The 14,378-nt window shown below is 47.8% G+C and overlaps 2 protein-coding genes across 2 annotated transcripts; one reads left to right on the top strand and one right to left on the bottom strand.

Annotated features, from left to right (window-relative positions):
• The first annotated feature begins 816 nt into the window (after positions 1-816).
• Positions 817-4,980, top strand: LOC127764211 (probable glucomannan 4-beta-mannosyltransferase 6). The gene is made up of 10 exons (XM_052289060.1): positions 817-1,009; positions 1,130-1,464; positions 1,731-1,829; positions 1,928-2,180; positions 3,082-3,192; positions 3,300-3,436; positions 3,548-3,661; positions 3,809-4,008; positions 4,102-4,290; positions 4,381-4,980. The coding sequence occupies exons 1-10, from the start codon at positions 1,003-1,005 to the stop codon at positions 4,538-4,540; spliced, it is 1,605 nt and encodes a 534-aa protein (XP_052145020.1). The 5' UTR covers positions 817-1,002; the 3' UTR covers positions 4,541-4,980.
• Positions 4,981-11,057: 6,077 nt separating this feature from the next.
• On the bottom strand, positions 11,058-12,845 carry LOC127763840 (expansin-A5). The gene is made up of 3 exons (XM_052288637.1): positions 12,368-12,845; positions 11,952-12,273; positions 11,058-11,855 (listed from the first exon to the last, which is right to left on the bottom strand). Exons 1-3 carry the CDS (start codon positions 12,609-12,611, stop codon positions 11,546-11,548), a joined length of 876 nt encoding a protein of 291 aa, XP_052144597.1. The 5' UTR covers positions 12,612-12,845; the 3' UTR covers positions 11,058-11,545.
• Between the last annotated feature and the right edge of the window lie 1,533 nt (positions 12,846-14,378).

The raw sequence follows: 14,378 nt of genomic DNA, 5'->3' as shown, positions 1-14,378 counted from the left end.
TGTTCTGAATCTTGTCTTTTCTTTCATATAAGCAGTGAAGCACAGGGCTTCTACTGACACTACCATGTCATGCTGCTATTTGGAACTGTGTTAGGGGATAGGAACACCATTAAACAACCCGGGATTCGCGCGCTCGTGTTAATGTCAATGACTAAATGACTGTGTTCCAATAATTGCCATCCCAAGATACTGCACGTACAAGGAAGAAACACAGCCGGAGACATCTCAGTCAGACGGCCATTGCGGCTGCTAGCTCAGTAGTACCAACAGTAGTACTCTATCCGTTTTACGATATAAGACTTTCTAATATTATCTATATTCATATATAGATATCAATAAATCTAGATATATAACTAAATATATATATATATATGTATATATATATGTTTATGGTAATGCTAGAAAGTCTTATATTGTGAAAATGAGTAAGTAGTTTTTTTTTTTTCGCCTGAGCCTGACCACAATTAAGCGGCCTACCAAACACGTTAACATCTCGCATATATTGCTCCTACTATCACACACAGGCTGTCATACGCATGTAGTAGATCCTAGCCTGGGTACCTAGCTAGTACTGGCTCGCATGGCACCAACACAAGTCGGCCAACCGCGTGGGATGCGGTTATGGCTAAAAACACAAATTGACCACAGGTCAACAAAGCATCCAAAGGCTCACATGGCAGCCATAAACCAAAGGCAATACTTACCCAGCTATAACCAAATGCAATTATCTCCGATAAAACAATGTTACGCAGCAGCTAGCAGCTTTGCATAAATATCAGCTAAATTCAGCGAAGAGAACGTGCCAATCGTAAACAGCGCCGTCTTACCCTAGATCTGGAATATGCATGTCCATGTACATCCAAAGCCCGATTCAACCAGTAACAGTGCGCCCATTGCCGTCATGGCCATTCATGTCTTAACCACCACTGCACCACCACTTGCTCTGCTGCCTCCTCAATCAAGTGTCTGAAACTGCACAAGGGCCAGGAAGCAGCAGCAGCAATGCAAGGTAGTAGTACATCAATATTGCATTTTGTTCCTTCTGATCCTACCAGCACTAGTGTTCTTGACTTCTTGTCTCCGACTCCAAGAGGCACCTCACCCGTGCACGATCGCCGATTGCATGCAGGTGATCTTGCGTTGCGCGCCGGCGGTGATAGGCTCTTGGTCGCCGACACGGTGGCCGCCGTGGTGGAGAGCTTGGTGCAGGCATGGCGGCAGGTGAGGATGGAGCTGCTGGTGCCGCTGCTTAGAGGCGCGGTGGTGGCGTGCATGGTCATGTCGGTGATCGTGCTCGCGGAGAAGGTGTTCCTCGGGGTGGTCAGCGCGGTGGTGAAGTTGCTCCGCCGGCGGCCGGCGAGGCTGTACAGGTGCGATCCCGTCGTCGTGGAGGACGACGATGAGGCTGGCCGGGCGTCCTTCCCCATGGTTCTTGTCCAGATCCCCATGTACAACGAGAAAGAGGTAACATGGCTTTCAATCAGTTCTGAACTCTGCCATTTCCGGGAACACTGCAGTGCTCTGTCGTTTTTTTCAGAAGAGCAAAGTGATAATCCCCGTTTTTGTCGCCGCATTCAGCATCGTGTTCAGATTTACATGCATTAAACATTTAAAATTTTGAGCAGAAATGCATGATTGATTAGTTAGCATAGAACAGGCAATTCTTGGCTGTAGGATTCGTTCACGGGGGTAACCTTAGCTCCACCTGACAAAAACAGTGAACAATGCAGGTATACCAACTATCAATTGGGGCGGCATGCAGGCTCACATGGCCGGCAGATCGGTTAATAGTACAGGTCCTGGACGACTCCACCGACGCCATCGTCAAGGTGGGACCATCGAATCCTGAAAGTTGCCCAACCAAAACGAAGTAAATTTTCGAAGTAATCAACTGACAAAGTAATCTGTCTGTGTGTTCTTGGGTCAGGAGCTGGTGAGGAAGGAGTGCGAGAGGTGGGGGAAGAAGGGGATCAACGTCAAGTACGAGACGCGCAAGGACAGGGCCGGGTACAAGGCCGGCAACCTCAGGGAAGGGATGCGGCGTGGCTACGTGCAGGGGTGCGAGTTCGTGGCCATGTTCGACGCCGACTTCCAGCCGCCGCCGGACTTCCTCCTCAAGACGGTGCCGTTCCTCGTCCACAACCCACGCCTCGCGCTCGTGCAGACGCGATGGGAGTTCGGTGAGTCACCTCCGCTTTGTTTGTTTGTTTTCGGGGCAATTGGGCAGGAAAGAAAGTAGCCTACGCTGCTACAGCACTGACCATGGTACGGTGTCGTTATTCGTTTGCGCCACTCGTCGTAGTACTACGAAGATAATGCTGCTGCCGGTTGTCGTCTTCCATCCACAGTTGATTCGAGGAGCAGTTGAAGACTTACTGTACTGTGCTACTAATAAACCTCGTGCTCTACTGCTCTAGTACAGTTTCTGGGTAGTGATAGAAGTACTCCCTCTGCCTAAGAATATTGTAATTTCTAAGTGGATGGAACGTATCCTAGTCAGAGACTCAGGGCTCCTCAAATCGTTTTTTAGTGGTTACCAGTTAACACCACCCTATGATTTGGCGATTACAGCGATACCCACACGGTTATCACATACCGTGGTTTCAAAAACTGACAAGGTTACCGCACGTGATAATCATGAAAAACCTTGACCATAGTACTATACAAACTCTCTATCTAGATTCATAATATACGATATGTCCCATCCATTTAAAATTTGCTATATTTTAGGACGGAGATGTATGAATCTTAGCCAAGCTAAACAAGATGGGCCCAGTGCTAGTGTCCACATATGGCGGCCTAGTCGGTATTTTAGAGACAGACGGCCCATCCACCCAGGCGATCTCAACATCTTTGTCATGCCAACTTTTCCTCTCTTTTTTTTTTGCAGTGGACCCCATGTGTCATCCTCTCATTATTTTTGCCGCACATTACCAATGTTTTAGCTAGGTGGTGTTGCAATGTTTGATAATCAACCAATGAACTAAACATGGCCGAAGCTCATATCAATTATTCTAAATTTTTGAAGTATGAGAGTGCTTGTCATATGCTGAGAGAAATTCTGTTTAAGCTGCCTTGCAGTGAATGCTAACGACTGCTTGCTGACGAGAATGCAAGAGATGTCAATGGACTACCATTTCAAGGTTGAGCAAGAGGCCGGCTCCTCGCTCTGCAACTTCTTTGGCTACAATGGTATGATCCTTGCTCGCCTCTGCCACTGCAATTGCTCCTTACTTTCCTTCTCCTCTACAAGTTTTTCAGAGGTTTTGAGAATTTTATATGCTCATGAACGCATCCAGGAACTGCTGGAGTGTGGAGAAGGCAAGTGATTGATGAATCCGGTGGTTGGGAGGACCGAACTACGGCAGAAGATATGGATCTGGCACTGAGAGCAGGACTGCTGGGCTGGGAATTTGTCTATGTTGGTAGCATTAAGGTATTTTTACCTCACTTCAGCAGTTCAGTTCTACCATGATGACATGGCAATCCATGAACAAAAACATTAGCAGATTAATTGGATAACTTGAGAGTTTGCTTCCAATTCCAGGTTAAGAGTGAGCTGCCGAGTACTTTGAAAGCCTATCGGTCCCAACAACATCGCTGGTCATGTGGACCTGCACTCTTGTTCAAGAAAATGTTCTGGGAAATTCTGGCTGCCAAGGTTAGTATTATTTTCTCAAGTTGCACAGCACCCTGGAAACTGATGCATCGAAACTGTATTTGACTCGGAGAATTATTGCAGCATTCTTTCTTCTAGTGCTAGAATTACCTGAAAGCCCTTATATTCTTCCATTGTTTTCCAACGCAGAAAGTCTCGTTCTGGAAAAAGTTATACATGACATATGACTTCTTCATCGCACGGAGGATCATATCGACATTCTTCACCTTTTTCTTTTTCAGCGTACTGCTTCCTATGAAAGTTTTCTTTCCAGAGGTGCAGATTCCTTTGTGGGAGCTGATCCTCATACCTACAGCTATCATTCTACTCCATTCAGTTGGGACTCCAAGGTTAGATCAGTGCTGTTTACCCTTTTTTGTGTGTGTGTCACCAGCTACTATGATCAAAAGGATGGTACATCTCATGAACTCCATGTGCTTCAGGTCAATCCATCTGATCATACTGTGGTTCTTATTTGAGAATGTTATGGCATTGCACCGGTTGAAAGCCACCCTGATCGGATTTTTTGAGGCTGGAAGGGCAAACGAATGGATTGTCACGCAAAAGTTGGGAAACATCCAGAAGCTCAAATCCATTGTCAGAGTTACCAAGAATTGCCGTTTCAAAGACAGGTAAATTCTTATATGAATATAAGAATCACTTTGAACTTGATCTGTGCCATGAGTTATGCGCTAATTTCTCCATCTGCCGGTGCTTCTTAGGTTCCACTGCCTTGAGCTATTCATTGGTGGATTTCTTCTTACGTCTGCATGCTATGACTACTTGTACAGAGATGATATTTTTTACATCTTTCTTCTGCCCCAATCGATCATATATTTTGCAATTGGATTTGAATTCATGGGCGTCAGTGTCTCCAGTTAGATCAAGGCAGGGCAATTGCAAGATCTGCTCCAGAAGCAGGATCCATGTTAAAGCAGTCAATGGGGAACTCTTGTGCCTTGCATGTGACAGGAAAGCTCAACGCTGCGGCAATTGAGGGCTTCAACAAATTGCGATAAGCATATGGGAGATAAGAACACATTGAGCAAGAAGAAAATCATCTAGTATTGTCAACGTATTTAATAGGCAAGTGCTATCTTTAGTGAAGAGTAGCTTCGCATCTTATGTAACTTAGCATGTTAATAGTGACAATTATCATTTCAGAGCTACAGATATTGTAGCACGACATTTAACACCTATGAACTTCAATGGAATACATTTACGATAACAAAACTGGAGGAAACTATACGCTCTAAACCCGATTTCAAGAAGGGGGAAATATACTGCCAATGTACTAATACAGTGTGCTTGGAATTCTACAGTACTTCGCAATTCTGATTTGTTTGTGTTCATAAAAATGCGCTGAAAATATTTGCAGCAGACCAAGGCTGTGTTTAGATTGGCCCAAAGTTTGGAATTTGGTTGAAATTGGAGACGATGTGACTGAAAAGTTGCGTGTGTATGAAAGGTTTGATGTGATGGAAAGTTAGAAGTTTGGAAAAAAACTTTGGAACTAAACACACTTCAAGAACTCACTAAAGTAGGGTCAAAAGACATTGAAATAACATCTAAATTGGTCTTTTCGATTGATGTGTTGCTGATAATCAGTTAGAGAAGGGTTCCAAGATGAATAAAAACGAAGAGAACTGGGCGAAACGGAAACTCACCTTGTGGGTTGCGGATTGCAACACGAGGGCCGCCGGGAGCCTCAGGCTGGGTGAACAAGACGCGTGGGGAGAGGAATCGAGTTGAGCACGCCGCAGAGACGATCGAGTCGCCGGTGATGGCCACCGCCGCCGCCGCCGCGGCCAAACTGTACTAGTAGGGTGTAGCCATCAAGAGGAGCCGAGACGGTGGAGCAGTTGGCTCTTGGGCCAAAACTCAGGCGTTCTGATGGCTTTGCATTGGGCTATTGGAGATTTGACGGGCCATATATATCGGATTGGAATAAGTTCATTTTAGGTCCCTTAATTTGTCAACGCATTCGATTTTCATCCTTCAACCGGAAAACCAGATAAAACAGGTCCCTTAATTATCAAAACCGGTGCAAAATAAGTCCCAAGGCGGTTTGGATAGTGGTTTTCGCTGACGTGGCGCATACGTGGCTAATTTGACTCGTTCTTCGTCTCACGTGGCATTAACGTGGCACTTACGTGGCAATTTAGTTTTCAAAATGATAAAAACATCGGGCCCACATGTAAGTTACACAAAAAACAATAATTAAAAAAGGTGGGGCCACGTGGGCCCCACCTGTCAATCTCACTCCCCTCTTCTTCCTCCTCACTCCCAATCTCCCCTCTGTCCGTCTCTCTCCTCTCTTTTCTCTCTCGGGCGCGACGACCGACGGGCGGCGGAGCAGAGCGGACCACGGGAGGCGGCCGAAGAACCCCGCGGCCGGGAGCGCGACCACGTCGACGCACCCCGTCCGCGCGTTGCATGACACCCCGGGCTAGGCGCAGGCGCGGTCAGCATCCTCCGACCACGACGCCAATAGGCCCCCCAGGTCGGACACCCCCGACTTGAAGACCACCAGCGCAAAGTACGTCGTCGTTCACGGCGTCCACTGCGGCGAGGATGGCGACGGCTGGACGACATCCGCTCGGCACGAGACCGGCGTCGGCTTCAGCCTGCATCACCTCGAGCAGCTTCGTAAAATGCTCTATGAGTAGAAGTAGCATTTAGCATCACTACATCACTATTATATATGCTTGCTGCCTTTTCATGTGCTTGACCTTTGAGGTTTGAGCCACACGAACATGTTATATTCGATCCAGCCAACATCCAGTCGATCCCACTGGAGTGGAGACAGACTACGGCCTTGACCCGGCGAAGCTGCTCGAGGTGATGCAGGCTGACGCCGATGCTGGTCTCGTGCCCACCAACGTCTGCGCCATGGTGGACTCCTCCACCTCCCGCTGCGACGCGGCTGATGGGTCGGGCTCCCGGCGGAAGGGGTTGGCCTCGAGGGAGAAAACGAGGCAGTCGGCGCGGATGGGCGGACTCCAGCTGTGTCGGCGGGAGCAGCGACGACATCGGCGGCGGCAGCGGGCGCTCAGAAGCCATGGGGGACTGGAGAGGGGAGAGAGAGTTGAGGAGAGGGAGATGGGGAGAGAGGAGGAAGAAAGGGGGGGCTGAGAATGACTGGTGGGCCCCACCATTTTTTATTAATTTATGTGTAAAACTGACATGTGGGTCCCACGAAGTTTATTTTTTTGGGTCGAATTGCCACGTAAGCGCCACGTCAATGCCATATCAGATGAAGACCAAGTCAAATTTGCCACGTAGGCGCCACGTCAGCCAAAACCGCCGAGGGACCTCATCTGCACTGGTTTTGACAGTTGAGGGACCCATCATATTTTCTGGTTGAGGGACGAAAATCGGATTCGTTGACAAGTTAAGGGACCTTAAATGAACTTATTCCTATCGGATTAAAACCTGGATGCAAACAGGCCCGTCTCGTTATGGCCCAATAGGGACCCAACCTTCCGCTATCCTCGGTGAACCCGAGGCACAGAGCACGGTGCGATGCGAGTATCGTGTTCGGACTTCCGACGGAACCGACAAGCCACAAGGCAACGGCAACACGCGACCGTCGGATCAGTTGATACGGCCACGAAACGTCGCCGCAGCGCTCGAGATCGAGTCCGACGAGACGACGACGACTCCTCCCTCTCGGCTCCCGTGCCGGACGAGGACGCGCTGGCTCGATCCATGGAAAACGTGCGCTTCGGAATTTCCTCTGGTCTTTTGGCGTACTCTTCGTCGCCCTTTACTGATGCTCCGTACTCCCTTCCTCTTAAATAAAACCCATTTCTAACATCCCAATATAAAATTAGTGTAGTGTGTTATTGAAAAAAATAGTAAGGGTGATAGATAGATAAAAGATATTAAAGGGATAAAACTTTTTGTTTAAGAGTAGGTAAAATGGTAGAGGTTGGTTTTTATGAGATAAAATTTAAACTCTAGAATTAAGTTTTTTTTAAGATGGAGGGAGTATGCCGTAGCCCATCGCACTGTACTCCCTCTGTTGAGTATAGTACTGCTCTCTTCTTAACTACACATTCTTAAGATAAAATATCGATCCAATTGGGCAGAATCAAGAGTGTCTATAGATCACACCTGTATAATTGCTCACTGACAGTATCAGGTTAACGTCGCGCGTACATTTTACCCGCCAAAAGAATTCAGATCAACACCACCACCCACGGAAAAACAAAGGTAAAAAGGTACAAGTAGTACTAGTAAAGGCACAAAGGCATACCCCAACTAACCACCACCTCACAGTCCACGGCGACGCAGTACACCCAGCAAGTGGGAGGCAGAGACATCGCAAAGATTTCAATGCACAGTAGCTGTAGCATCATGTGCACCACGCCATCCGTATCTCCTCCATGCGGCTGCAGGCTCGCAGTAGGGTTCAGTGAGACGAGCCACCGACACTCGCACGTTGCTTGCCACCACCACCATCCCTTTCGTGTGAGCCGCGTAACCGGGACGTGTGGCCTTTGTGACCGCCATGTCTCCTCTCCGCTACTACTAGTAGTACGACCAAGCAAGGGGAAGGGAAAAAAAAGAGCCCATCAATGGCGCGCCTGACCGGCGTCTTCCTGCCTCTTTTGTGAATCGATTCAAGACGCCGCATGCAAAAGCAAAACAATCGCAGCATCTTTTTCCCATGCCTTGTATATGTTGTCGGTTATCTCCTCAGCGAAACCTCCTGCAGATGCCAAAAGATTTACCTGTCTGCAGGACAGTGTTATCTGTTGTGCCCGGTATGTGTCCAACATGCTGAGGGGGTGTTTTGGAACTAGTACTAAACTTTTAGTCTCTCTTACATAAGGATAACATGGTGTTTGGTAAGTAGGGACTAAACTTTAGTCCCTCCCACAAAAGCATAAGTCCCTATGGGAGGGACTAAAATTTTTGTAAGAGGGACTGAACTTTAGTCCCTCCTTCCCTACTCTAGAGATTTATGTTTTTAGTTTATCCCTCCCTCCCAAACACCCCTAGTTTGTTCGCTGTTGCCTGAGGTTGGCTGATCGATGACCTTGCAGGATTAGCAAAAGTTTTGATCGGCCTGGTTTGTGCATGGCACGTTAAATTCAAATGCTCTACTAGTAGTACTCCTGTACTACTCAAAACAGAGTCTCTTATCTTTGTCGCTAACAGCCTCGTTAATCTTACACTTGAGTGCTACTGCTCGACAACATCAAAGAATCCAATGGGCAGCTCGCTGGCAATGACGGTCTCTGGTCAAAAATTGGGTCAGAGATTGGAATGACGGTTCTAGAAATCCGCATCGAGCAGAACCAGATTCCTTGTTTCCTGACCATTGCTCCGAGTGTTCCACTTTCTGGAGCCCAACTACTTGAGCTCTGCAACCTTGCAGGCACGAGTTTTACCGGTAAGTTGATGACTGGCTGGAGTGTTTGATAGCTTGACGGTCCGTGCAGGAATCTCTATGGCTGTGTTTGCAACCCCTGTTCCCAACCCTTTTTCCTCGTTTTTCCGCATACACGTTTTTCAAATTGCTAAACGGTGTGTTTTTTAAAAAAGTTTCTATACGAAAGTTGCTTAAAAAAATCAAATTGATCTATTTTTGAAAAAAAAATTAGCTAATATTTAATTAATCACGCACTAATGGACCGTTCCGTATTCCGTGCGTGGGTGATAGGTTCGCAACACCCACCACCGAACACACCCATAGGGATCTGTATGCCTTCTGTATGTAGGAGTAGTTCTAGTATGTGTATCAAACAGTAGGTGCTCTCCGTATACATAGTAGTACTACGCTACTTTATACAGTTCATATCCTGATTTCCTGGAGACTGGACTGGATTAGTACACGGTTTGAGCCGGATACAACCAATGACTAAAATGGAGCAGCCTACATACGCGCGGATACAATTGTGTATCAAACAGTAGGTGCTCTCTGTATAATACGTAGTAGTACTATGCTACTTTAGAGCATGTACAATGTTCTTTATTAGCAGTCTCTCTTTATTACTCCCTCCATCTATTTTTCATAGTCATATTTTATCTTAACACATAGACCAAGGATAAGTAATTCTACTTATCATTCATTTAAACATGCTACTATTCAATCCTCGTAAACAAGCGATTTATTAATATTTACATTTCTCAAAGCCCATGTAGCCAATCATGTGTGGAAGAATGGAGAGTCACGCATTAAATTCGAGAAAATCATTAAGATGATAGGTTGTTGGATTGAAATATGCCTATCAAAAATAAAATTATCAGATTTGGAAATATGACTATCAAAAGTAGATGGAGGAAGTATCATGCAAGCATATTTGGTGACGTGGAAGAGAGAGGAAGAAGGAAAAAGAAAGATGGTTGCTACGCATGACAACGGTGTAGAGTCGACTCTTAGTATTTATTAGAAAATTTTTTTGTTGCATTGAGTCTAATAAAGGAAAGATGACTAGTAAGAAAGTATTTTAGTACATTAATGGTTAGAGACTGTACTGGCTTAACTATTGTAACGTGATAGCCTCTAATTAACGTAGAAAACATACCGGTCTCTACCTTTGTACTTGCCCTATAGTTCATATCCTGATTTCCTGGAGACTGGACTGGAGTAGTACACGGTTTGGAGTCGGATACAACCAAACCGTGGATACATACGCGCGGATACAATTGTTTTTGCCAATCCCAAAGTCCAATTGTTTACAGATTGGTATTGACATTTCACATACACGCCGGCGACTGCACATGGCTTTAACGGCAATGTGTTGGTGATCGGACTCGTGAAGTCGTGAGTCGTCTCCCCGTTGCTGCCGTCGCTCCACACGAACAACTCCTACATTCGGTGAGCCCATGACACGCAGACTGACCGGCGATGCTGCCTATTGTCGCCGACTCGCCGTGAGCCGGTGAACACTGTACATAGCCTTGACGTTGCTCGCTGCCGACGGCGCGTTGGGTCACCGCACTTCTTTCTCTCGCTCGGTTGAAAACTTCCGCCAACGCCGGGTTGTTCATGTCCCCGGCCTGCGGCGCCTGTGCGCGTCGAGCAGCTTTGGACACCGACGCGTCCCTCGTAAAACTCTTGCTCGGCGGTCTAACCGAGCGAACACAGGAACGTAATCCGATCATTCGTTTTCCCTTCACGCGCGCCACGCCGCTGTCTAGTCTGTGTGCAACGACCACGCAGCGCCGTACCGCGCACTACGATCGGCACAAGAGATTGATGCGCACAGCGCAAACGAGCAGTACGGTGCAATGGGCCTCGCACGAGCAGATGTACACTAGGCTCGACACACTCATTTGCACGGTTGTTGACGCAGCAAGCAAATCATGTACGGCGGTTTCTTGGATTTGTTTCAGATTGTGATACGGTGGATTGAGTACTACAGTATATATGAATTCAAATGCATTAATACTCCCGCATAAGAGAAGCACGAGTAAAAAGAAATTGTTCATGAGCAGCACACAGGGCATTCCCCAGATGCCTAAACTGTTTGGCACCCCCAAAATGAGGTCCGGTACTGGGGTCCGGTACAGACAACAACCAGGCAAAACCATTACTAGCAGAAGGCCATTCCCATTAGGCCCAATTTTGCTATTTTGGCGGGTGATACAAGGCGGCCTCTGTTAATCAAGCCACAGCCTTACCACCACTTCCAATCCCTAGCCAAAAGATCCCACAAAAGCTCAACTAATGGTACTTGTAACAAACTACCACTAGCAGTGACACCAGCACAAAGCCCATGTTAATACTAGGCCAAACTACCCACTAAATACTTTCCCAAGAACCAAGGCGAGACTGAGTACCAATCATAAAACAATGGCACTTCCCAGCACGGTCCAGTTGGGAGTACTACTGCAACTACCACGACGATGCTCGAGTAAAATTGAGCGGAATCAGTTGAACTGGGCCCCGCTGAAGGTCTGGCCGAAGGACCAGCCACGGGGGACGGCGTTGTTGGAGACGACGGAGCGGCCGTCGCCGGTGGTGACGCGGAAGGAGAGCGCCTGGCCGTCGAGGAGCGCGGCGCTCTGCCAGTTCTGGCCCCAGTTGCGCGACAGGGCCTGCCACGCCGCCGAGCGCTCCGACTTCACGGCCACCGCGTGCACGTCGCCGGCGCCGCCCACGTTGGTCACCAGCACCAGGTTGAAGTAGGAGTGCCCGTTGATGGTGAACCGGATCCCGCCCTTCTTCTGGCAAGCCACCCTGCACTCGAGAGCACGCACGCCATGGTCAGTAAGTTCCGGTAGATCCAAGAAAACGAAACGCGAAGGCAAGAAATTGCCGGCGTTGGCTACTCACCGGCGGTAGGAGACGGGGACAATGCCGGCCTTGAAGAGAGCGATGCGCTGGAAGACGGGCTGGGACATGTCGAAGTGCGCGCGCGGAGGGTTGCACCAGCCGCCGTCGTCGGACGGGAGCGCGTTGTTCGGCGGGCAGAAGTTGGTGGCCGTAACGACGACCGAGCCGGGCAGGCACGAGTGGCTCCCGCCGCCGCCGGCGTCGCAGCGCACCTCGAAGCACGCGCCGCAGCTGAGGCCGTTGTTGAACAGCGCCGTGCTCAGCGCCGCCGTGTTCGTCCCGTACCCCTGGCTGTAGAGGTTCCCGTACCCGCACGCCCCTCCTGCACGCGACCAAAAACGCACACGCAAAACAGTGAGCACAACACGCAGATGTAACAACATTTCAGCACAGTGCACAGCGAGAAAAAAACGTACCCATGGTGCCCGACGCGTCACCCCCGCCGTAGAACGTGGCGTGCGCCGACGACCACCCGCCGCCGCCGAGCGGCGCGTGCTGCTGCGGCCCCTGTCCCTGGCCGTGTCCGCCGACATGCGGCGCGCGCCATCGCCCGTGCCCGTGCCCCAGCCCGTGGTGCCCCAGCCAAAGCCCACGGGACAACGCCGGCGGGAGCAGCGCGGCTACGAGGACAACAGCGAGGAAGTCTCGGCGGGACGACATTGTTGTGACGGGGATGGAGTCGTCGCACGCGGCGGGGTGGGCTGCGACGAGAGCGGGCGGAGGCGTGGAGTGCGGAGTGCAGCGAGGTTGTTGGGGGCGGGGATAAATAGAGGGGTGCGTGGTGGGAACGGTGAAACGAAAGGAACGGGTTTGAAACGGCGCGGCGCAGTAGGGTGGGGTGGAGTGGAGTGCGGCGTAGGGCGCGGCGTACGCGGGTGGGGCTCACAGCGTGGGTGCAAAAGCTCGCAGCTGCTCCGGCACGTAGGGACACGAGATTTCGGGGGCGTTGGGAGGCGTGGCGGGAGTGTGAAAAAAAAGGGATGGCGTGGTGGGGTAATAAAGACGGGGAAGCTGCCGCCGCGGCGGTGCCTTTGGAAGTCGAAACCGAGCGCGCCGAGCGGGAGCACTGCTTTTGCTTTCTTTTTTTTCGCCGCCGTCCCGTACTACTACCAACCAAAATCGCTGCCCTCCGCCCCTCCCAGCTTCAAAACCTAACGCGGTGATACATTCCGCAAATGTTGTCACGGCAAAGCTTCCATCTTTACTCTAACCCTCAGGAGTACATACTCTAACCCTTACGTTTGGCCATACAAAAAAATTGTGGCACGTACTGTACTACTACGTGGGGAAGTCTTCTTCACATACCTGCACTATTCTAACGGAGTTGTCAGCTCCAGGAGCTGAGCTACACATCCCTCCATATTTTAAGGCAAGGGTTTATAAATGGCATCTTTGACTGAACCACGGGACAACAGTCCACACAGCAGTCTGACGGGTTTCACTGCACAACATTATTCCCTCCGTTAAAAAAAAATACTCAACTTTCAAAAAAAAAATTGAAACTTTTAACTTTTTCATCACATCAAAACTTTTCTACACATATAAAATTTCAACTTTTCCGTCACATCGTTCCAATTTTAACCAAACTTCTAATTTTCGCGTGAACTAAACACACCCTTACGAGGTTGAGTTTATTTTTTAGACGGAGAGAGTACTCATTCACCTTTATTTTCAAATACTCCCTCCATCCACAAAAGTTACACATATTTTATATTTAAGTTTTTCTAAATACGTTGTTCCTATTTTAGTCTTTATGCATTTAAGACTTAAATTAAATGAAGAGATAAATTAAACATTTGATTAGAACCAAGAAGTCATCTAAATACTTATTGGTTGGATTTTGTATCATCCAAGACGATTTAATTTCTTCTTAATCTTTGTGATAAAACTAAGTAACTTTTGTGGATGGAGGAAGTATTACGTAAAAACATAATGTGACCATGAGTAAAAATTAAAATCAGTTCATTCTTTTTACAGCGTAAGACCCTATTTAGATGAGACTAAAATTTTTAAGTCTCTATCACATAAGATATTTGGACACTAATTATAAATATTAAACATAGACAATTAATAAAACACATCCATAATCTTATATTAATTCACGAGACGAATCTATTGAGCCTAATTAATCTATGATTAGCCTATATGATGTTACGGTAAACATTCTCTAATTATAGATTAATTAGGTTTAAAAATTTTGTCCCGCAAATTAGCTTTCATTTATGTAATTAGTTTTATAAGTAGTTTATATTTAATATTTTAAATTAGTATCTAAATGTATAGAGTAAAGTTAAGTTTCTGAATCAAAACAACAACTAATAATATTCGCAGTAACGGTGTGGCAGGCTTATTTAATGCTTCCGGTAGAAAGTATCCATATTTAATCATTAATGTACTCCACTCTACTTCCACCTCTACCGGTTCTAC

The sequence above is a fragment of the Oryza glaberrima genome, chromosome 2, assembly GCF_000147395.1.
Source record: "Oryza glaberrima chromosome 2, OglaRS2, whole genome shotgun sequence".
NCBI classification, from domain to species: domain Eukaryota; kingdom Viridiplantae; phylum Streptophyta; class Magnoliopsida; order Poales; family Poaceae; genus Oryza; species Oryza glaberrima.
The sequence above is the reverse complement of the archived record's forward strand: the minus strand, read 5'-3'. Positions and strand labels throughout refer to the sequence as shown.

What these genes read in the sequence shown, in the direction of transcription:
- LOC127764211 (XM_052289060.1), top strand. An exon ending in CCATGTACAACGAGAAAGAG is followed by an intron (nt 1,465 to 1,730) that starts GTAACATGGCTT and finishes TGAACAATGCAG; the next exon opens with GTATACCAACTATCAATTGG. An exon ending in CATTCAGTTGGGACTCCAAG is followed by an intron (nt 4,009 to 4,101) that starts GTTAGATCAGTG and finishes CATGTGCTTCAG; the next exon opens with GTCAATCCATCTGATCATAC.
- LOC127763840 (XM_052288637.1), bottom strand. Translation starts at nt 12,611, where the DNA reads ATGTCGTCCCGCCGAGACTTCCTCGCTGTTGTCCTCGTAGCCGCGCTG. An exon ending in TGACGCGTCGGGCACCATGG is followed by an intron (nt 12,274 to 12,367) that starts GTACGTTTTTTT and finishes GGTCGCGTGCAG; the next exon opens with GAGGGGCGTGCGGGTACGGG. An exon ending in GTCCCCGTCTCCTACCGCCG is followed by an intron (nt 11,856 to 11,951) that starts GTGAGTAGCCAA and finishes TCTCGAGTGCAG; the next exon opens with GGTGGCTTGCCAGAAGAAGG.